The sequence below is a fragment of the Cygnus olor genome, chromosome 8, assembly GCF_009769625.2.
Source record: "Cygnus olor isolate bCygOlo1 chromosome 8, bCygOlo1.pri.v2, whole genome shotgun sequence".
Lineage (NCBI taxonomy): Eukaryota > Metazoa > Chordata > Aves > Anseriformes > Anatidae > Cygnus > Cygnus olor.
The window spans coordinates 9,758,658-9,781,461 of NC_049176.1; the positions used below are offsets into that span (position 1 = coordinate 9,758,658).

The window sequence follows — 22,804 nt, forward strand, 5'->3', positions numbered from 1 at the left end:
TGGTGAGCTATTCTGGTTCCATTTAACCATCTCGTGAAAAATTCACAGACTAACGCTGCTGCAGTCAGCAGCAAGATTCAAAATTTCATATCCCTCAGACCCTCAGTCTGCTTGGATCATTAATACATTGTCTCCTGGTTTGTTCAGGATCTTTGCAACCTACGTAGCAATACTGAAAAGCCAGCCTACCTCCCCTTCTGCTGGTATGGAAGAGGATACCTGGAACCCTGTCTTTTCTCGACAGCATAACAATTTCTTGCTCTTGGTGACACATGCAGCAATTCATCTCTTATGGTTCCTCAGTGGGGAAAATCTCACCCATTACACTGAGGGGCCTATCTACAAAAAATCTCTCACTACTCACGCTTTCCAAAATCATATTCTTCTTCCACAAGGTAAGTGCCAAGTGGGAATATAATAAAATATCCAGCTCCTGTGAGTGCTGTGCTGTGAGTGCTTGTCCATGGTGTTCCCTACTTTCTCTATTTTAACAGCCATCAATTCACTTTCTCTTACACGCTGATTTGGTGCTGCTGCTTCTAAGAAAGCTAAGTACTCTGCACCTTAAAACTCCTTCTACGGCTTCTTCAAACCTCTACCTTCTCAAAATCAAAGCTCTCACTACTGCTTGGGTGCATAACTAACCTACCGTGATCCAAATGGTGGAACTGGATGCACAATATGAAACAGATACACAGTGCTTGGCGTGCCACCACAATAACACAGTCTGAACGTCACTTCTTCTCCTTGGACAGAGACTCTGAATTCATCTCTCCTGATGTTCACGTTTATTGTATTAATTCTCCCTGAAGTTAGACCTCTGCAACCTGCCCCATGCGGGCCTCCAGAAGCTATGGTTCCCAGAGCATCTGCCATAACCTAGGCAGAACTGCATCCCACAGAAGTTATTTAGGATACGAGAGCCCTCACAGCACACATTTACATTTACATATGTACTTATTTCAAAAGCTGTTCAGGAAGTTGGTGGATATCTACTTTTCAGAATATAGTCCCAATACTGACATTCGCCTCAGATTTCTAGGCAGAAAAAGAGCTACTGGCAAAAATTCCATAAAGTGAATAGACAGACCTATGTAAAATCACCTCCAGTTTTGACTTCAGAGGAGCTTACTCCGTAAGTATCCCTTTGTCTTAGACCACGGGCTAAGGAAGATTAAAAAAAAAAGCAAGTACAACACTTAGAATCAACAGCACGAGTAACAAAGAAAAAAAAGTCTACAGGACAACAAGGATAGATGCCTGTGGGGAGAATATCTTAAAATCTACGGTAAAGTCATACTTGGCAAAATTCAATAGATCTGGTAAACATCAAAGATAAAATTTAGCAGGATAATTCCACCAAGCACGATTAAAAGAAAAATGGGACCAGCAGGGTTACCAGTGAAAAACAATGCCAGGCCTAATAGTACTGATCTACCAGAAGCAATTTATTATGACACCAGAAATAGCTATTTTCACAGTGGATGCTTGAAATGAAAACTTTAAAGCTTCTTTAAGTCTTGAGCTATAGCAAAGTATTCAGCCAGCCAGCCAAAATAGCTGAAGGGAAATAGGAAGGCCACATGTGGAACTAATTACTCATGTAGAGGCTATGACAAAGAACATTTCTCCAGACTTTTCATGGGGGCTTCACTTTCAGGAAGTAACTCTAATTACTGTTCAAGTCTCGGCAGCCTGCATGCCGCTGACAGTTCCAAGAAAAAATGAACCTATTTGCCCTTTTCTTGGTCTGAAATGCCAAAATATAAAAGCACAACTGGAGGCATTAAAAAGAAACAAAATAAGCGTTGGCTTGTTGCATTAGCTTCTCCAGCAGAATTCTTTTTATAAATTCGGTTTTTCAGCCTGCACAAAACAGCAAATTCTGCGTCTCCGTTAACTCGCTCTCCGTTGGCTGCAGTGAAACTGTACATCTTGACTTTTTACAGCTTTTCCATACTGGGGCCCACTTCCTGCCCAGTTGAAGAAAAAAATCTGGCCTGAAGATGAAATGACTGCTTAACATTACACTAAAACATCTGGTACCATTTTATACACAGACCCATGTCTGAGAGCAGGCAATTCTAGCGGTCTCACCAGCGGCACAGTGCATACCCAAACCTCCCTAGGGTGACATCATCCCATATATGGACTCTCAGGCCCAGCCCTCCCCCTTTTCCTGGTCCTAAATTCATTGCCAGATCCCCAGTCTGCTGCAAATGTGCCACGTCAAGACTGGAAATCACAGCACTTCAGTGTGTTTCAGTGAGTGCTGCAGAGTGTGAGGGAGAGCCGAGCACAACCCGTGATGCAGGAAGGCAGTTTTTCCCAAAGACTAAAAGAGGATTTAAAATAAATAAATAGAAGCGTCCGGAGATCCTGCTCCGTCGCCCCAGTGTTCAGACTACCTGTTCAGGACAATGCTGTTGTACAGTAGTCTGCACATTGGTTAGACTGGGCAAGGGAAAGCAGCGACATGGACTATTGGGGACGCCAGTTGCTCTTGCCAAGGAGAAGACAGTTATTGCTCCTTTCAGATCTCATATACAGTATTTTTCTTCACAGGTTTTGCACACTAGGGAATAAGAAACGCTAAGGGACACTGTGAAAAAGGAGGACTGCAGAATAATGCGGGGAAGACATTCTGGTAAGGCCTACTTTGGAAGAACACCTGGCCTATGACCTGGCGAACCTAGGTGACTCCCCCCCCCTTCCTCCAGTCATCACTGCAAGAAAGATGGAGCTCTGATGATTTACTAAAACCTATGCAAGAAATGAGCGAGGTATACTACCTAGAGGTATACTGCTTAGAGAAGTGTACAAGAGCATAGTTAAAGTCGGGCATTTCTTTTTTTTTTTTTTTAATTTAAAATAAAGCTTATTTTTCCCCACAAACTAAAAAGGTAAATTTAATTTATTTTTTTTTTTTTTAACTTGTAGCAATCAGTATAAATATTTAAGGAGTATATCTTTTTTTTTAACGCAGAAAAGGCTTGCTAGAAGTATGTATTCTGCATAGCTCCTGTTATGAACTATGATCTGAAGATCAATTTTAAGAAATTATTTTCTCTTAAATTAATAAAGTAATAGAAAAGAATGCATGAATATTATTTTAAACTATTGTAAAATATATATATATATATCACTGCTGGGAGAACTGTACTTTGATTTTACATGCAACCGAAACTTCTTTGCAAGTAACCTATGCTAAATGTGCTAATGAAAACTGGGGGGGATGCCATAGGGAATATAAGACTACTCCGTGCTTGGCTTCTGCTGTGTAGGATACAAAATATTTGATTGTAAGGAAAAATTACCTCTGAAAGTGCAGGACGTGATGGAAAAAAAACAATAAATAAATAAAACAGAACAAGCAGCTTTCCATCCCAATACCTGCCTGGCCATTGCTTATAAGTGATCAGCACCAATTGATTGCTGCTGCTCTCATGTATAGCTTGCATTGCTGATATTTCTTCTAACATTCTAACATCTTCTAATATAACGATAAGTTACTTTGTCCTGAATCCCACTGATAGAAAAGGAATTTGTAAACGAATGCAGAAGTTTGCTTTGGTGAATTTCCAGCTGTCCTGGTAGGGGAAAAAAACCCTCAGGCTGAATGAAATCCCCACGGACAGAATAATACAAAAAGTCTGGGCTGCAATTTGATACCAGCTGAACACCAGAGTCAGCTCCCCTAAAGTTAACACTGGTAACAAACTACTGCAACCGGAAAAAAAATCCTATCTATATGGTGCTCATTATTGGCAGGAAGGCTTTCAATAGTCGTACTATAAAAAGAATTAGCAGAAATATGCAGCCATTAGTATTATAACCAGTCAATTTTGGAGAATGCATGTTATATTTCAGACAGCCTTGATGCTGTATGAATTTTAAATATATAAATAATTATTACCTTTTCCATTGCTCCTTCAATAATCAATAGAAGTCCTATTGGGAAGAGCTGGTCACATAGAATTAGCGTGACCGTACCTATACTGGCTGTCTTAAAGCCTAGGAAGCAAGAACTATCACTGTCACTTCCCTTACTCTCCCATCAAAGCTTATGTATTTTGACTAAAAGTATTATTGCTTTTTCAGTTGTATATATACTTCTAGGTTGCTCGCTCTCTCCTCCTTTCTTTCACCAAAGATTACTTTTAGGATTAAACTAGTGGATTTTAATCCATTAGTCTTAGTAGAAGGAAGTTTTGCTCTCGTTCTGCTTTAAAGTGAAATTACAAGACAGTTAAATGTAATTATTAATAGCAAATCTGAAGACACAGGAAGAAATTAAAATAATGGAATCAGATTCAGACTTGCATTAATATTTCTGAATCTTTAAGTCTGATTGCTGTTTTAGGCATAGCAAACCTGAAAAGTTTTGTGACAGATTTTGTTTAAGCAGTAGGAAAATGGCTTTCAAGTCGCATCGAGAAACTTGCTCAGTTATGCTTTCAAGGGTAAAATGATCGCTTGCAAATTTTTTTTTAGTCTGTTGCTTATTTGCATAGCCACTTATTATTTTTTTTTATAATTCTGATCTAGAAATTAAGAAAGTATTGTTATCCAGTCAGTAATAATCTTTTAATGAAAGCAGCGTTAAAGATAGCTTGTGTCAGCTTCTGCTATGTAAGCAAGGACAATGAAAACATATGGAACCAGTGTTTCTCTTATCTCTAGTCTGCTATTTGCATTAATCTTTATTTTAAATGACCTTTCTGGATTTAGGAAGTGATTCCCCTCCCATACACCCATGACTCTTCAAAGTTACATTTTTAGACTGTAAGGCTGAGATCTAGGAGGCCCCCTTGGCTTGGGGCTTGGAAAGGGAGGGGAGGGGGGATTGCAGTGCGCAAAGCAGCAGATAGAGAAAGAAAGCCTGCATTGTTAGCAATGAATAAGGAAGTATAACTACTTCGGCTCAGTAAGCAAAACATTTTCAAAGTGAATTAAGTGATTCTCTGATTCTTAAAATAGTGCTGTTTTAGATGAAACAAATTCTAGTTGATCATAATCATAGCAGATTTCCACAGTTATAAAAAATAGGTTTTAAACATGCATGCCAATAAAGACAAGATAGCTGCGTACAATTTTTTCATGACTTTTTGCAATGACTTTTTGATTACTTTTTGCAATGACTAAAAAAAAATATTAGCAAATATTAGCAAGTTGAATACATGCTAAATCACGGAGAGAGTTTTGTGCAATCAGGATACCAGTGCTTAAACCCGTTATGTGAGTTAAAAGATATGATTCTTGTTATCACAGAATGCCAAAAAAAAAAAGGCAAATTAAAGCCAGTATGAACATTTAAAGAGGTCAGAGTTTCAATATAATGGATCTTCTTTCATCTTTGGAGGGGCATAATTTTTTAGTACAATCAACAAAATTAAATAGGTAAGAGGGAGAAAAATATTTCTAGCTTCTTTTTTTTTTATATATTCCTTAAACGTTTAAAATAAGTGAAGCAGCGCAGGGGGAAGTCACCCAACTTTAAAGAAATATAGAGCAAATAAGCAACCAAAAGGCAAGAAAAAATTCTTTAAAAAAGGCATTTACCATTTTTCAGCCTTGCCATTAGGTTGCACGTTGTCTTCTGTATTACAATTACCAGTGCAATTAAACGCATCTATATTTCCAGAAGACTAAAAGACGCTGCTCTCTTCTCCATACTCCTTGCCCCTCTTCCTGTACCATCACTGTGCATCCACAGACACTTCTGCAGACCACCCAAGTATGACTGCTAGGTAGAAAATATAATTAGAATAGTGAAATTCTTACAAACAATTCCAAGCTCCTAAATAGTGTTAAACGATGTGATTTTTATCTGTAAATCAAAAGATATTAAACAGATTGGAAAATAAAATTGTAAATCTTAGGCTTTTTTTTTTTTCTAAGTGTTATCAAGGGCATAAATTAACTTTTACTTGCAGAAGGCTTTGCTTCCTGAACTGCACTTCATTTTAACAAAAACTAAAATAATACTAAGGATCAGGCTTAAAGCTACTAAAACACAGGAAATACCAGAGTTAAGAAACTTTCCTGAATAATGCTACTGTACTTCTGTGCTGCGTTTTATGCTGCACTGCAAAACAGTATCTAAAAATAACAACTTCCCCTTAAATAAGAAGTCCTGATCACAGCTAGAGAGAATATAATCCTCAATTTAAAATCCAAGCTACCAATATTTAAAGCCGGGTCCTTAAGATAGGTTTCTGGAAATATTACATTGGAATTTGTTACAAGTATTCTAAAATATTCATAAGCCCTCTACCGACTTAACGAATAAATGAAATAAAAAACACAAACATTTAGCCCTTTTATCAAATCAACTAAAATACCAACTTTAAAGGAATATCAGCTTTTAAATAAAGAACAGGTAGAGATACCTTAGTAGTACCCAATGAATTAATTGAAGGCAAAATAAATTTGCCTCAGCTAAGAACGTAAAGCCACTTGCTGCTTCCCTGATGAATTTTCTTTGTGTACAGTTATTAGAAAGACCGCTCAAGCTTTCCACTTACAACTTGTACTCCCAGCACAAGTTTCCTGATAACAGTTAATAGAAAAACCTGTTAATTATTAACGCATATTTTCATTCTCCCCATCTTGTTATACAATAGTTTGCCACTGATTTTTACTGTACCACTATTTGTTGTTTCAAAGATCCATAATGGATAAACTGAGAGCTAATTTTTCTCCCAAATTAAATTTGATGAAACCTATAAAAGAAGCACTGTCTTATTTTTGCTTTAAAGGTACTTCTATTTGTCACTTTTTTCTTTAAAATGGTCATGTGGGTAGGAAGATGTGCCAACTTAAAGCATACACTGGTATTTCTGTAGTTCTAAGTAAAATTTTAATCAAGCATGTTACAAAATCCAAGGAAGCATATTTCATGCCTTGGAAATAATTTATAATGTCTGCATTAGCTAGCCATGTTTTGCGTTTGATTAATTTTTTAAGATATGTTCTTCTATCTTGTTAGTTTCTTTGAAAATTGATATAATTTAGTCACATAATTGATATCCTTAATTTGCATACTTGAGATTGTATATTAGCCAAAATGTCTTTTTCTTTAGGGCAAAATAATGATTGGAGCTAGAGCACCAAAATAACTGCTTATTAATTTATTACTGGACTAATTTAAACCTCAGCACTATCCACAGCATCAGCCCTTTGGTAAATTCATCCCTTCTATAACCAGCTCTCAGGCTAGAACTTAAAAAGCGTTTTGCTACTATTCCGTAAAGGATATGCTTGAGAAGGATTTGAAAGCACAAATTTGTTGTTTACCTATGGTGGCACTAGTGAGCAACGGAGATTTAAGAACACCATTATAAAACAGAATCATTTAATATGTAGAAAAAAGCAGTACAACTGTTTCTTATCCACCCCTTTTATGCTTCCAATGTGCTTATACCTTTTGAAACAGCCTCATGATAGTGTAAACGTCATTGCAAAATTGGATTGCATTTACTGTGTGTATCCTGTACAGAGCAAAGTTTAGCAAAATACCACGTCTTGTGATGTAAAATGATACTATTTGCATGCACTGTTTTTCTAATATTTAACTGAAAAACTTATTGAACCTCTACAAACGTTTCCTTATAAAGCATGGATTCTGAGAGAAAGCTAGATTGAAATAATATGCAAAGCAAAATGCTAAAGAAATATGTCGTGATAAGTGTATAGCTCTCCCATTTTAGCAAAATTGATATAAAACGCAACCGGTTTTCTTTCCAGCACATTCCCCTTAACTGGGTTAATGTGCAAAATTTTGTCTCCATTTACACAGATTTTTATTTATTTTTAACATGCAAGATTATTGTACTTATCTGCTCCTAGAAAATATGTACTGTATAAACATATCCTTTATCTTGAACTTCAGTATTTCTGTGCTTCCAAGAAGAGTAAAAACATCTGGTTAAATTACTATGTGTGAGTCCAGTATGCAGGCAGACTCCTGTACAAGCTGCACAGAAAATAAACCTCGGTCTCGATTCTTTTTGTTTTCACAAATGTTCAGTGTGACCACTCTGTTGAAATCACTTCTGATACATGTCAGCACGATGCCAACCAATGTACTGAGATGCTTATTTTCCGAATAAAATCGAACTATGTTCTTGTCCTACAGCTCCCAATGTTTTAAAGTTTACTTCTGTTATGTGTGCTCCCCCCAACAAAGCCCCCCAAACCGGACTGGTTCAAAGCGATCCGCACCAGCGGTGATGGCTCCAAGGGACTGGCTGGACGGAGTTGTCATGTGTCTGCCTGTCTACACTTGCTGTGCAGAACATCCTCTCACCTGTACAGCAGGCACAGACAGGCAGTCACATGACAACCCAGCCTGAATGACAGCCGGCCAGTGGGAAACAGCTCTCACACCCCAGAGCATCTTCACCACGAGCTACAGCCAAGAGCCCGCTCTGGATCTCAGCCGGTCGGTCAGTGACCAAGCCGCGTACTGCGACCCACCTAGAGACAAAGCAACAGTGCCTATAAAAGACAATAAAACCCACTGCTGAAATTTTTACTGTGCTTTCTATAGTACTCTTTTCCTAGTTGTTCTGATTAACTCACTAACGAGAAGTTTTATTTGTACGCAGCTTTGCGGCACCGTTGTAAATGGGAGAACAAAACACCCTTACCCTTCTCAGCCCCAAAACTTGAGCGACTGGCGTTAGTAGGCTCCCAGCGGTATAAAAATCACTAACATCCCTGTTAGCCATCGCAGCCGAGCACAGCTTACTGTGTGGCAAGTTAATCCTAGAAACAAACACGATGGTAGAGCCTAGAGAAACTTCTCCCCTTCTCGCTGTTACCTCCTTACTTATTTTCATGCCTCCCTCCCAAACCACGCAGAATTGGGAATATGCTGTGAAATTATAATCTGAACTGCATCTATAACTTGATACTGCCCTTTACTATTATTGAAGCAAAAAGGAAATATTTGATTGGGAAATAAGAAAAAAAGGTTTTTCAAATAAACAAAAATTTCTCATTTTGAAAAGTGCTTATCCTAGAGCCCAGCTTGGCATCCTTTGTGCACCAGTAACGCCACTGAAATCTCTGGATGCTTTGGAAAGAATACTATATTAAATTCTCAGACCATGCCCTGTAAAAACGCTACATTGCTTTACAAACGCTATCCTTCTGTTTACGATGAGGAGCTCTTTGATTCTCAGGCTACAATGGTGTTCCACGTCCACGTAGAAGCGGCTAATTCAGAAACTTCACATTTGCAGGTTGACTCCCAAACAAGCCTGAGCACAAAAACGTACAGCTTTTTGTGCTACTAAAAGCAGTAACAACTCAGAGCTAAGGCGTTCAGAATTAGTTTTTTTTTGGTAGGTATGCCTCAAAACACTTCAGCTAGTGATTACATGGGATACTCTACTAAAGCAAACTGTATTTGCGAGATGAATGAAGGTCCTAACGTTGCACTTATTTACAAGTCTCAAAGCAGCACACAACATTTTCCACGCTTCATTTTAAGCGAGTGGAAAAGCACAAAGTCACGGTCACGCAACAAATTTCTGAACACAAGCAACTGTATGCAGGATCAGAAACTAATTCAGATGAGTATTCACATAACTAATAGTACAACTGCTTTACCCACGCTGATCCACAACTACAAAACTAAAAAGCATTCTTAGGCACTGATTCCCATCTCATCAAGCATTAAAATCCCATTGTATGTTTGAGCAGCAGCAAAACCATGTCAATAAGGAACAAAAGAAACAATTGGTTTCTTTTTTTTTAATGCTGATATCATAAAACAAATTTTGAAATCTTCTGCCTCAAAATGCATTCGACTGCATTCTCTGCTACAGAAGCCACAACTCACAAATAAGGGAAATAATTTACATCCTCCTAATGGCACTAGCAAGCAACTACTCGCATTCAGAGAGTGATTTTCATCTCAGAGTAAATTCCAGACTATACAAAACAGGCTCAGCTTACACCAGAGGGGGTACACAGCCCTAGAAGTCCCAGCAAGCGCTGTGGCTTTGTACAGAACATTGTCAGAGCTCTCTGGTGCACAAGAAGCTGCAGCATTCCTTACTCAGGGGTAGAAGCGCAGAGGGAATGAACTCTGTGGCTGGCCAACTGCTTAGGAGAACAGAGGTGAGACCAGACTTGCTGCATCCTCCCCAGCCGCAAGGAGAGGCTCCTGCTACCCTGTAAGGACGGCAGCAGCGACTGGTCCCCATGTGGGAGGCGCAGGGGACCTGAACTCCCTGCGACCTCGCAGCGTGCGCACCCGTATAGAGCCGGGCACAGTCCAGACACGTAAACATGGGTATCACTTCACACATCGCTGAAGACTACATATCTTACCAGGGTGGAGATACAAGAGCATGCAGCCTTTTCAAGAACGATCCAAGAACAGGATGTGACAACTACCAAACCAAGCTGAAAGTGAGGAGAACATTTTAAAGACACCAAATGCAATTATACAAATTGGAATCCAGCCAGGAGACTAAATATTTGCTGCTTTATTTTCAGAAGCCAGTAGTTTTGTTTCTGAAACAAGTCACTGGTCCGTTGATTAACCTCATGTTCAAGCTGTGGCTTTGACCATCTTCAGAAAGCATCTAAAACACATCTGGTTAATTTTTAAGTCCTACTGGGAAAGGTCCTGAAGCAATAAAATAAATAAATAAAACAGCATAACTTATTCCTAGTTCAGAATAACCAAATTACACAGCAAATCTGTACTTAACAAGGAACCTCTTCCACCAGCAAAACATGGAATACTATGCCATTACCTTCTTACTACTGAAAGAAATTCCTGACTGATCTCCCATATCGGCCTAAATGAACTACTGATATTTTCATGACTCTCAAACACAAATGTTGTTGTTGCTTTTTTTTTTTTTTTAAATGTGCATATTGAAATCATACAGCAGCCAATTCCCTCCAAGTACTATTCCAGGATTTCCAGGTGACTCTCTCTAACAGACGGTGAAAACAGAACAGTTACCTTATGGAATGCCCTCCCCTACACAACATTAAATATTCTGAGGAACTTTTACATTTCCCACTAGACAAAGATCAGACTCAAAAAACCACCACCAACACTACCTCAGAAGTTGCCATGACACATTTTAGATGCATCTCCAAGCGCTTGAGATTGAATATAGGAAGGGGTGCTGCTTTCACCACATCACTTACCTATAGAGTTAGTTATCTGTACCAAGTCTAAGACACTATCTTCTAATAGATTCAAGGTGAATCAGAAAAAAACAACAGCTTCAAAATTTTGACATTCATAAGGGCACCTTAGCATTTCTTTTTATTTTACAATGCTACAGTAAAATACTTCAAGTTGTATTTCAATAATCTAAGAATAAAACTTCTTCTCTTGACCTAGCACTTGGCTCCTCTCCTCTGACTGACATGTAATTATTTTCCTGTTACAGTAAATACATTTGAATCCCTGTAAACCTTACATAAAGGGGCAAGGGGCAAGATCTAGAGGCTAGATCTTCAATGTTAACCTAATTTATCCATCAATCTTATAATCTACTTAAAATGCCCAAATGACTACTGATTAAAAAACCACAACTTTACTGACCAGCACAATTTCCACCATCAGCAGTATTACTGAAGTAACTAACTTATCATAAATACCACAATAGAACTACCTTTGAGTTTTGGTTGAAGATACCATTGCTAACATTGTTGGAAAAAAGGACTACGCAGAACAGACCAGCAAAAAAAAAAAAAAAATGGTTCCCAAAGTTGCCTAACAACATATCGAATAGATGCACCTGGACATCCTGTTTATCATGGAACTGCTTTTTCCAGTTATCTTATTACTCACCTCAGACTTAATAATTCGCACCAACATTTCTTAGCAAGATGCATTTTCTGGCTTTTCAGTAGCAAATTTGAACAGCCATAATGGTTGGCTACAGAACTCTGCAGTCAGGCTTTTCAGCCTCTCAGAATACAAGGTCAAAGAGCAGTTGTTATTACTAAATCAACTGCTGGAATTACTTTGAAGAGTAACTGTGCCTAGGCATTACACCTCCCCAAAAACACAAAAAACAAAAACTGAAAAAAAAAACCACTTCACACAACACCCTATATTTGTTACCAACGCTTTGACAGAAGTCTTAGTCAGTATTCTCTGTGAATCAAAAATTGAAAATTTAATGGACACAAGTAAAACCTTAAACCATTCTTTCAGGTCACTGCAAGCTGATTTAATATTTTAAGCTGGTAGCAGAAGAGTGAGTAAATATTGTTTCTTGCAATAGACAAAAGTTGTTCATTCCTTACCTCATCATCTTTATACCAGGACAGGCTTTCTGCAGTTAGGACGAACCAATATTCCTTGGATCCTCCTTTCATGATGCCGATATTGTTGATGGTCAGCCAGCCTTTTCGGATGACCTGTGCAGAGGTGCAGTCAGGCACAAGTTAAGTTCTTTATTCATGTAATGTAATTCACCTGCAGCATTCATGATTTTAAAAAAATACTTGCTAAATAAAACAAGATTAGGTACTTTTTTTTTTTCAATCCAGCAAATTCAAAACAGTTTTTTCAGGTTCCTGTCATTCAGGAAAAAATAAAGCGAAAATAACACACTCAGTCAAAAGGCTGGAGAAAGAGAGAAACCTAACCTACCATCTTGTAGTGACAACAAGAATGAATGAACTAAGGATAATGTAAACTTAAAGATATTTATTTGCTGCATAATAACACAAGTAAAAGTCCATACAATTTACATACGACTATTCATACTATACTAGTGTAACTATTAAGGTCATTTCTGAACTTGGAAGCTGGGAACAGCACCTACTTTCTGGGGAAGCAAGTAGCTTCTTGCACGCACTGGGGACTTGCAGAAGCAGAGGGGTCTTCCACAGCTGAGTCCTCTTTGAAATTAAGATAGGAAGTGGCAAGGAGAGGTATATGAGAGCTATTTTCTTCTCATAAGGTAGAAAAGAAAAATAGAAGAGAAAAAACCTATGAGGGCAATAAAATTGAGGGAAAGATGGGAAAAGCGGAGCTTGAAGAAAATAGATACAACTCAAAGATGAAAGAACAGAGAGGAAAGCATACCTGTAAATACTAAGGCCGGGAGCCCACATTGTGCAGAGAAAGAGGGACAACAGAAAACTTATGAGGAATGAGAACTCCAGAGATGAAGCAGAAGAGAGACTAGTCAAGAGAACTGGTTTACTGGTTTATGGATCATGCAGAAAGAAACTTTTAATTTTATTGGAACACTTACTGTTTTCCAATACATATACGAACAAACAAACATTCCTTCCTATTGTACTTTGAACGAAAAAATGGAACTCACCTAATCTCACAGATGCATGCAACCACAGACCGTTCTGTTTCTCCCCACAGAAAACCCTTTACTTGCCTATGAAGTATTGAGATGGAAAGAAGAAATGCTCAAAGAAGAACTCCCTCAAAGTCCCACAGGTGTGATCGAACATGCTTCTCCATGCTTTTCAGGAAATTTGAGGCTGTGGCATTTGTCCCATAGGACTCGACAAGACTAGTAAGTTCATTTTCAACAGAGAGCCAAGGAAAACCATTCAATATCAATGACCTATTCCTTATCTTTCATAAAAGTTTCAGAATCAGAATTCCCTTTCATTCACCATTCATTTTAATCTGTTTTGGGTTTGCACACGGCAAGGGACTGGGTTGTTTGACAACTAACCCAAGTAAGAAAGAGATTAGAAGTTGCACCTGACTGGCAAAAATATTTGTACTGCACATAATCGAAGAGTACCACTTTTATTTCAAGTAAGATGATAGTGGTTCATCCAATGAGGCCATAACATAAGTAAGGAAACCACTGAAGATCCAGAAACAGCCTGTGGGCTAATCACTAAGAACTGATTTGGTTCTGAAGACTCAGTAAGCTATGAGAGAACTGGAAGTGACTGCTGTAGAGAGACTCAAGGGTATGGCCTGAGCAGACTGGATGGAGGAGCCAGTACTGCAAAGGTTTCTGCAGAAGTTTGTCATTGCTCTTAATATTCATGTTCATTTAAAAAACACTAAGTGGAGATGCAGCATTATTGTGTACAAACAGACATGGAATGCTTGTCTGAGTGCAAGTTAAAGGAAACATATTGATATGAGTTGGATTACCGATCAAATCCTCATTTTATACTGTTTATTGAAGCAAAATTTTAGCAGGAAACACGTAGCAGGCATATTTACCAAATGAGTGTACTGGCCTTCCGTACACTTCAGTATACAGACTAAGTTGTAGAACCAAACCAATTACACCTTTTTTCTGAGCTGAACTACACAAATGCAGCCCAATGGAAGAAATTTTAGGAAAAAGCCAGGAGATTAAGGTTCTCCAACTACTTGAACTTAGGCTCACAACAAGGTGAGCTGTATTTGTACAGCAGAATAAATACAACTTCACAGCAAATGCACAAAGGTGGTGCTTATCCCCATGCTGCAAAGCAACTCAAATAAGATGAGATAACAGAGGACACTGTTGAACCACGCTGCCCGCAATTTAAAAGGCTGTGTTGCTTCCAATAAAGAGCATATCACATACAAGAAGCACAGTTTTCAGTATTGTGCTGGCCTTGGCTGCCTGGTTTGGATGCAAATCTTAAAAAAGGTAAATGACTTAAAGACAGGTGCCATAGTGGGGATAAAGAGGTGGTTTCCAGAAGCTAACAGTGAGAAACACCTAAGTAGCAGGCTCAAGACCCTTACAAGTAATGAATGCTTCAAAAGGGATGAGAAGTAGTACTCTGCATATGCCAGTCAAGACTTTCCCTCATCATTACGACAGGCTTTGCAGAACTCCTCCATTTAAACAGAACACATTTGCATTAGAGGAATCAGCACAGGCTAAGCTAAGGTTTTAAAATCTAAACTATACAAGCCGTTTAAGAAGTAATGAAGCTTTTTGTACTGCCTTTCTAAAGTAGGGACTACCTCGATAGCTCCAAAAGACCTTCTTGCTCCAGTCCAACACATCTCCCCATAGATGCCTAACCATTGCCGGGTGTGGACAGAAACAAGCTGACTTGCTGATACAAACATTGGTCGCTGTCTTGTAAAGGAAGGAATTTGCCAGTTATTTCCTCAAAAATCCTGCGTGTGGAGGATTAGATCCAGCTGTCATTCGCTCACAACTCGGCACGAAGAGCAATATAGAACAGTATCTTGGGGACATTTTTTCATGTGCAAATCGCTAGAACTGCTTATCTATACCCCTCTGGAAAAACAGGGTACTGCCTGCTCTAAGATATCCTGAACACTACAACAAATCATAATCATACAAAATACTTGGAAGCAGTTCCAGGCAACACCATGGGAGAGAAGACAATCTTGGTGTCCTGTAATATCCAAGGAGTAGCAGTGAGACTTCAAGTTCTTTTCATTGAGTTGTTCACATTTCCCAAGCACTTTTTTTTTTTCCCCAACAACAAACAGCTACACTTTAAAAATAGTCAGTACCAGTGTTGGGGTCAGGGGAGAACAACATGTCAGATCATGGTGTAAATGCAAAACATAGTGACCTTAAGCAACAGCTTTACTTTCCAGAAGAACTGAATAGCACCTTACATTCCAGCCAATTTCTCAAAAGATAACCCAAGACATATTTAAGAAATAAATGTCCTTCCATAGACAGTCAGCAGCAAGGATTTTTAAAGAGATTTTTTGAAGTAGAAACCTCTGATTATGTTTTTTGTTGGTGTTTTTAAACTATCCTGTTAGATATGTTGTACAGTACTCAGCATGGAAAATGAAGGTAGTGTTTTTCATTATTGTTTTCACTAGTTCATTTTCTGGTTGGTTTGGATTTAAGAGATCCATTTCAGTATTTTCTATCATATTTCTAAGTGTCACTCTGCACAAACCGGATATTAGTGACACAATTTATGAACCTCAGGAAGGTGAAAAATATGAGTATTGCCAGAAGCTAGTGAAGACAATATTTTGACCGGTAGTTGGACTCCATGTACAGGATGAACAAGAGATGACACAGTTCCTTCCTTCAGGGTCCTGATATCTAATCTGGGTGTCTGAAAAATGAAACTTCGAGGGTACAAAAGCACATGAACAAGCCAGAAGGAAGTCATTTTCTGATAGTTCCGCTGCACAAAACTGAAATCGTATCTGTTGTTCTTATTCTCCACCATTTCATGGATAAACAGGAAAGCAGGATTTGATATAAGCGCATTTTATGTATTGCTATATGACTTACTAATGCCATTAAACCAAAGAAGATATTTGTGAAAGAAATACATTAAAGACTCAGTAAGCATTCCACTTCTTTCAAAGAAGTGTTTGAATGATGATTTAAGCAAAGACAAGCAAAATTGGCCGGGCAGAGAGAAATACAAGTGTGAAAATTATGAGACCGGCTACTTCAGCAACCACACAACACATAGCATTTTGTTGAATTAACATAACTCCACTGAAGTTACGTTACGCTACTCCATTGAAATACTTGTGAACACGCAACACAAATCCCAGCACTGCTCTACTTCATCTTGTCATCATTGTGACAACAGCAAGTGTTACCAAATAGTAACCACATTGAGGGTTTAAAAAAAAAAAAAAACCTGCAGAAACTACTCTGAGGCATCCTTACAAGTTATTGACTCTTTGGGTTCAAATAGAAAGATTCTTGCACTGCAGAGATTAAAAAGGAACAACAGATTAGAGGAGAAGCCTAATACAGTATTTCACCGTAATCTGCTAAATAACAGAATAAAAATTGATCAGATTATGTATGCATCTTGTCTGTGTTCAGCATCAGAACAGATCTTGAACAGATCTTGAAATGACATTGCTTCCCTGAAAGATATATCACATAACTTAAAGATAACGGCAGTGGCCAAGTCCACACTTCTACTTTAAAGTAAAATTAAGTCTTTACCAAAGCAAAACATTCTGCAGTGGAAAAAATGAAATATGCTTCCAAATGTAGTTAAAGACTGAGGTGATTAAGTCAATCACCAAGGAATGATAACCTAAAAAATAAGTATCAGTAAAGGTCATTTAGAACAGCAGCATTTCTCTAGTCTTGAAAAGATGAAAATTCAACAGTAGCATTTCTCATTCTAGGATATTTCAAAGTTAGCATCATGTTGTCGTCCACAGGCACCACCTCTAGAATGTTTTACAGAAACATTGGCATTTCTTAACAGAACAGCCTTGTAATGTTTTTTTGACCCCCTCACTAAGTGTGGCACAAGTTTCCACTTCCACCTACTTGCTCTAAAAGATTCTGAAAACACTTTTTTTTCCTGAGTCATGCAAGGTAAACTGATTGAAGTGCATCTGAAGACCAGAAGCAGCAAACTATGTTAATGAAGCAGGATTAATTAAAAAGAAAAAAAATAAAAAGGTGCTGCTAGAGAAAAAGTTATTTATTAGCACAATAGCTGAGGCCAACTGATGGGGTCTGAACCCTACCTGTGTTCAGAGGAAATGAATCAGATTGTGGGTGTAACGTTGTAATGGAGACAAAACCTTCATACCCAAATCTCCAAATCACTTGGACAGTGACATTAAACTCATAGTTCAGATTAATCACCTTCTCCAATAACAGGGGCTACTTCAAGTGCAGCAGCAGATTTTACCATAGAAGTAGAAACACAAACCAGTTTTATATAAACGACATATAAACCTCTATAATTTGAGTAATCTGCATTCTTGCAAATTGTAGTATGGACAGGGCACATACATCATAACACCTTTGTCTTCAAAGGTTTATCAAGAAGGGGAGTTTAAAAAAACAAATCTCAGCATACATAATACAACAGTTAGGAGTAGGTCAGCCTTCGGGATCCAGATCTTGCTAGTGTGCTGTGTAAAACCAAGCATTACATTGATTATTTCAAGCAAATTAGAAGACAGACTAACCTGTGGCTTAAAAAGAAACTTTGTGGAGTCAGGTCAAAACCTCAGGCGGTAGCAAAGGAAAGACAAAGAGAGGCCAAAGATTGAGCATGAGAGGATAAATTAGTAGTAGGGAAAAAGGGAGCAAAAACATGTTAAGAGGAACTGGCATCACACTTCTTCCAAAAATACAACAAGCTCACCTTATTTCTGAGATACACAGAAACAGTTAATAGTTATCTGTACCATTCCAGTTCAAAGCAAATCACAAAATGAAAATCAATGTGATTGCAAATGAGCACCTCATAATTTTGGGAAAACAATGATCTTGATCTCTCGAGAGACTGAATTCAGCTGCTGCTAGAATCAGTGCTGCCTAATCCTTTTTCCTTTACTGAACGTAAGTTTAGTTCAGGTTTGTTTGAAATGTTAACTAATATAATTTGATAATATGGCAACAAACTGGAAAAATGGGTATGTTTTCAGCAAAGATATTACCAAATAATGCACAAGATAGGGATTTACTTCTTACATCTAACCATCACCAAACCAGGAGTAATTTGTTATAAAATTAACTGCTGTTTAGACAATTAATTCTAATTAGTAATATTAAATGCATTCACATTTATTTATTCATGAGCTGGAAGGGTTAGAAAGGAGTCTGTCCATGATATATTGATCCTCCTTGTGCTATGAGAAGAATGCTGAAAAGACTTTAGATATTTCTAAGTTTATTAATAAATTCACTTTTTCTATCAGAAGCAATTCCTTTGTATAAACAAAACACCAATAACAGTACCTGTACCCATAAACAATATGTTCATTTAAGCAAAAGCTAAAGGCTTCATTTTGGTTACCAAAAACTATAATTTGCCCACCTTTCAAAAAAATATTTACTATAAACAAAAGCACTTACATCAGATAAATACTGCTTTCCAGTTATATAATAAACATCAATTAGTCATTTTAGTTTGAGAAGCTTGGTCAATTACAAACATATTAATTTTATCCAAAGTTTTCTATAACATTTTAAGTTATATTTGTTCATAGTTGTAACAGCAAGTTAGTAGCAGTTAAGTGATGAACTGCAATTATACTTTGTTGAGGAAAGGTTACAAACAAAACAGCTTCACATTAAGTAGTTTAGTAGCAAGTATTAAACAAACCAATGAGTTAGAGACAAACTTTGCCCTCTGAGAAGCTAAATGAAAAAGCAACAATAAAGCTTACAGAACTTAGCTCGTACAATTTGCCTTGAAGGCGGTAGATTGGTTCCCTGAAATAGCAAATTGCAAAAGTAAAGTTTTATTTCAGAAACATTTTCTCATTCTTTTCAACTCCAAACAATTAACTTACAAACATCTCTTTATTATCTTCAAATAAAAGGTTCAGCAAAGCCCTTTATATCAATAAGTAATCGAGTTGCAACATATAATTTAAAACTCCAAGCTGCTTCTCCACTTCTTTAGAGAAAAAAACATTCACTTAATTAAAAAAACATTCATTTTATATGTGTATTTTTGAAGAGTCAGATAACTGGTCGATTTTCCTTTTAAGGGACACTCTAAAGTGATGACAGTTGTTGTGTTTGACACATGTTCCGGCACAGCTAGATAAGAAGGAAGTCTCTCCTCAGACGGGAGAGAAGTCTTTGAAGCCATTTCAGTGTTTAGACCTTTCAACTTTTTTTCATTTTAGCCCAAACCATATATTACAGCAAAAATGCCACTCATGCTAGCCAGGCTCTGGGGAACCATCATATTCAAGTTAATGAGATTATTGTGACTAACATCTTAAAACATAACTAGCAATTTCTTGGTGGGAGGAATAGGTTGGGTTTCCATGCCCAAAAAAATGACTGGGTTTTCAAAAAGTGCTAGAATTCTGATCTACAACAGCACAGTAGGAGATTTTCTGAAATCACAGGTTTAACACTTAATGCTCACATTTGAAAACCTTAACTTTTCACCTCCTGAGCTTTGTTTGACCACATTATACATGAAAACATCAGGAAGACATTCAACGTGGGTAACCGATTATAAAAAAAAAAGTTTGCCTTTTCTACTAGATTTTTTTTTTTTTTATAACCCTTTAAGGTGTGTACTATTTCCATAATATTTTTTTCCTGTTTAAGACCTTGCAAAACCCTCAAATTGAGCAGAAATCCTCAAAGGTGCAGCATTTTCATTTTTTTTCATTTCATATTAAAAAAGGATTGATCCTTTGAAGTACCAAGTGCCCCTGGCCTGCACGAAAGCAAAAAAAGAAGCAAGGCTCATGAGCACTTAGCACCTTGCAGAATCAATCCCATATCATTATGGAATCAAAAGAAATAACCAACCGATTTTACTAATGAATCTCAGTGAAAATGGCAATTAATTTCAGACCAACAATCAGTTATTCTTTGTTTACTCTGAGAGAGGACAATGGTACATAGCCAACATCTTCGTGAGGCCAACTAAAAGCTTTCAAAAGAAGTAAAAGCAAAAACGTTTTTGCTTGCTGAATTGCCCCTTCATTGCTATTAAGCTGTGAACATGTGAGAACTAGTAAAAATAACTGTATGACAAAGCGCACACAAGTAAGTACTCACCGGTGGTTTTGGATTCTGAAATTCACAAGTTCGCAGTTAATGAAAAAATACATTTGTGTGTAACATGAAAGATTTGATGTGTTAAATGGCATGGGAGGGGAGGCACCAACCAGCAGTGCAAACAGTAGCAGGTTTTTAAACAATAAATGATGACAACGATGAAAGTCATGTGGCTCTGAAAACTTCAGTAAAAAGGAGATGATGATGCATTTTATATATGTTTCAAGCAGAAAAGGTAAATTATGGATGTACAAAAAATAAACGCAGCCAAGAAAACCAGACAGCTGGGATTAACTTGCACATGCCATTATCCATTCTCTGTTAAGGTGCCTACCTGATTTCCCACTGCACTTTTGTTAACCTGACTGCTTCTTTGTTGGGCACTAAGGAAAGCAGAGGAAAAAAGTTATACTGAAGGAACTCGAAAACTAAACCAGTTCCTGAGCAGCAGATTTTAGTAGTAATAGTTACTTATGATTCCAGCACAGAAAGCTAGTGTAACAAAGAAACACAATAAAATCATTGCATATAAGTGCATTTTTCAACTACTTTTCTTACTTAACTTACTTACTCTTATAGGAACATTTGCCTGCTTAGCACAGAAGAGATACGCACACCAGACAGCTCCTACTAATCATCTCCTTTTGTAACAACATCCTACTTACATCAGTAAAGGTTACTAAAAGCATAGAGAAATTATGGCTCATGGGGGGTAACTTTGGAAACATTAGCCTCTATAAATATTAGAAAAGAGATGAAAAGTGAGACATTTCTGTTATTTAGAGCAGTACAACAAAATCCTCCCCTGCTGGAGGCTTCTTAATAGCTTTGTCATGACAGTTTGTTTTGAATATTATTCTAATATTTATATGCACTGTGAGGGTGTAAATTTAACCAATGGATGAAGCTGTCATAAAGTTGGTTCAAAAAGCTGGAACCTTGTAAGAGCAGAGCACATTCGAAATTAAAACATATTTAAAATATTTTCCTCAATGCTTGAACTCTGGTAATCTCAACTCCTGAAACAAAACACACTCCTGTCTCAAACACACAAGTTGCCATTAATTCTAAAAATCTTTGCGTTGTGTGGCTTCTAAGTGTTAGGCCATACAATTACAGTATCGCTGGAAAGAGGGAAAAAGTGTTCAAGCAGCAGGCTTTGCTACACAACTACCAGAGCAGCAACCGGTGACAGCAAGTTTTCTTTGGATTAGATTATACCATTTCAGCAGACATTAATTAACTGACGAAAGAGCATACGTATTAGATCATCTACAAACACTCCTCTGAAAGAGTAGGAAAGAAAGATGTGCTTGGATCACAGCCTACAGGCCCAAAGCTGAAACTATTTTGTGCACAGCTGCTGATCCAAAGAATTGCCGGGGCACCAAACTCATCTCTGTCCCAGCTCTGATCGTGCCTTTAGGGCCATAATCTATCAAACCAGCAGTCTACATGTTGTCAGTAAGAAGATCCACAACCATGTTTATTCCATGTGCCTATTTACTGGGCTTAGCTCTCAATCACCCAGATACTTTTGACCAAATGACAGCACATGTCTCCAGTACATCATCTGAATTGCATAAATTTGGGTGCATAAATTATGATTAAATAACCTGCATAAAGAAAATACAGCACTAATCCCTCACCAATTCTCATCTGTTGTTTGAGAAGCACATACAATATGGCTTTACAAAATCTCATTGCCATTCTTTGGGTGTTCTTTTTATTCTCCCCCCACTTCACTGCCTTAGGGAAGTTAATTAAATAGACAACTAACATCATACTAAGAAACCCACATCTTTTAGCAATAGCCCAGCAATTGGTTCTTTATTTACTGTTCTAAATACAAATTACCCCTCATGTAGATTGAATCACTTAGCTGTGTTTGAGTTACACCAACTGGAAACAAACCCAATCCCAACATTTTACCACTCATTCTGCTAAATGTGACAAGTATTAATATTCTAAGATTTCACCCAAAAGAAACAAAATCAAATCATAACTACACAAAGCTGTTCTAAATATTGGCTTTCTTAAATCTTTCTGAAATACTGTACCTGTCTTAGGCCCCGCAATGCTTCAAGGTAAATTGAAATACCTTGTGCTCATTCTTATGAGCAAGGTTCACAGGACTTACACTTATAAAATGCTGCAGTCACAGGAGACAGCTGGCTAGGAGACTCAGCAAACCAAAGGAAACACTAAGGAATCCGAGGAAGCTACAGTCCAGGATGTTTGGATACTGCAGAAGCCCGTATGCTACCCAAATTTATTTCATTTTCAAATTCTAACATAATTGCTATAACAACACTATGATTACGGGCTAAAATCTGTATTTT

General features: G+C 37.6%; 1 protein-coding gene and 1 long non-coding RNA gene across 12 annotated transcripts in view; one reads left to right on the forward strand and one right to left on the reverse strand.

The window, feature by feature from the left end:
• DNM3 (dynamin 3) overlaps window positions 1-22,804 on the reverse strand; it is a 178,452-nt gene that overhangs the window by 111,814 nt on the left and 43,834 nt on the right. For 4 of the 11 annotated variants that reach the window (XM_040565126.1, XM_040565123.1, XM_040565125.1 and 1 more), the window contains exons 13-16: window positions 20,797-20,845; window positions 19,116-19,145; window positions 17,894-17,899; window positions 12,298-12,411 (exon numbers count right to left, since the gene is read on the reverse strand). In XM_040565126.1, the coding sequence (XP_040421060.1) occupies window positions 12,298-12,411; window positions 17,894-17,899; window positions 19,116-19,145; window positions 20,797-20,845 (199 nt within the window). Of the gene's footprint in view, window positions 1-12,297; window positions 12,418-17,893; window positions 17,900-19,115; window positions 19,146-20,796; window positions 20,846-22,804 lie in introns of all 11 variants that reach the window. The other 7 variants (XM_040565128.1, XM_040565124.1, XM_040565134.1 and 4 more) reach the window with 4 other exon arrangements.
• On the forward strand, window positions 2,000-8,139 carry LOC121073779. The gene is made up of 2 exons (XR_005821927.1): window positions 2,000-2,265; window positions 2,566-8,139. It is a non-coding gene; the product is annotated as an uncharacterized LOC121073779 (long non-coding RNA).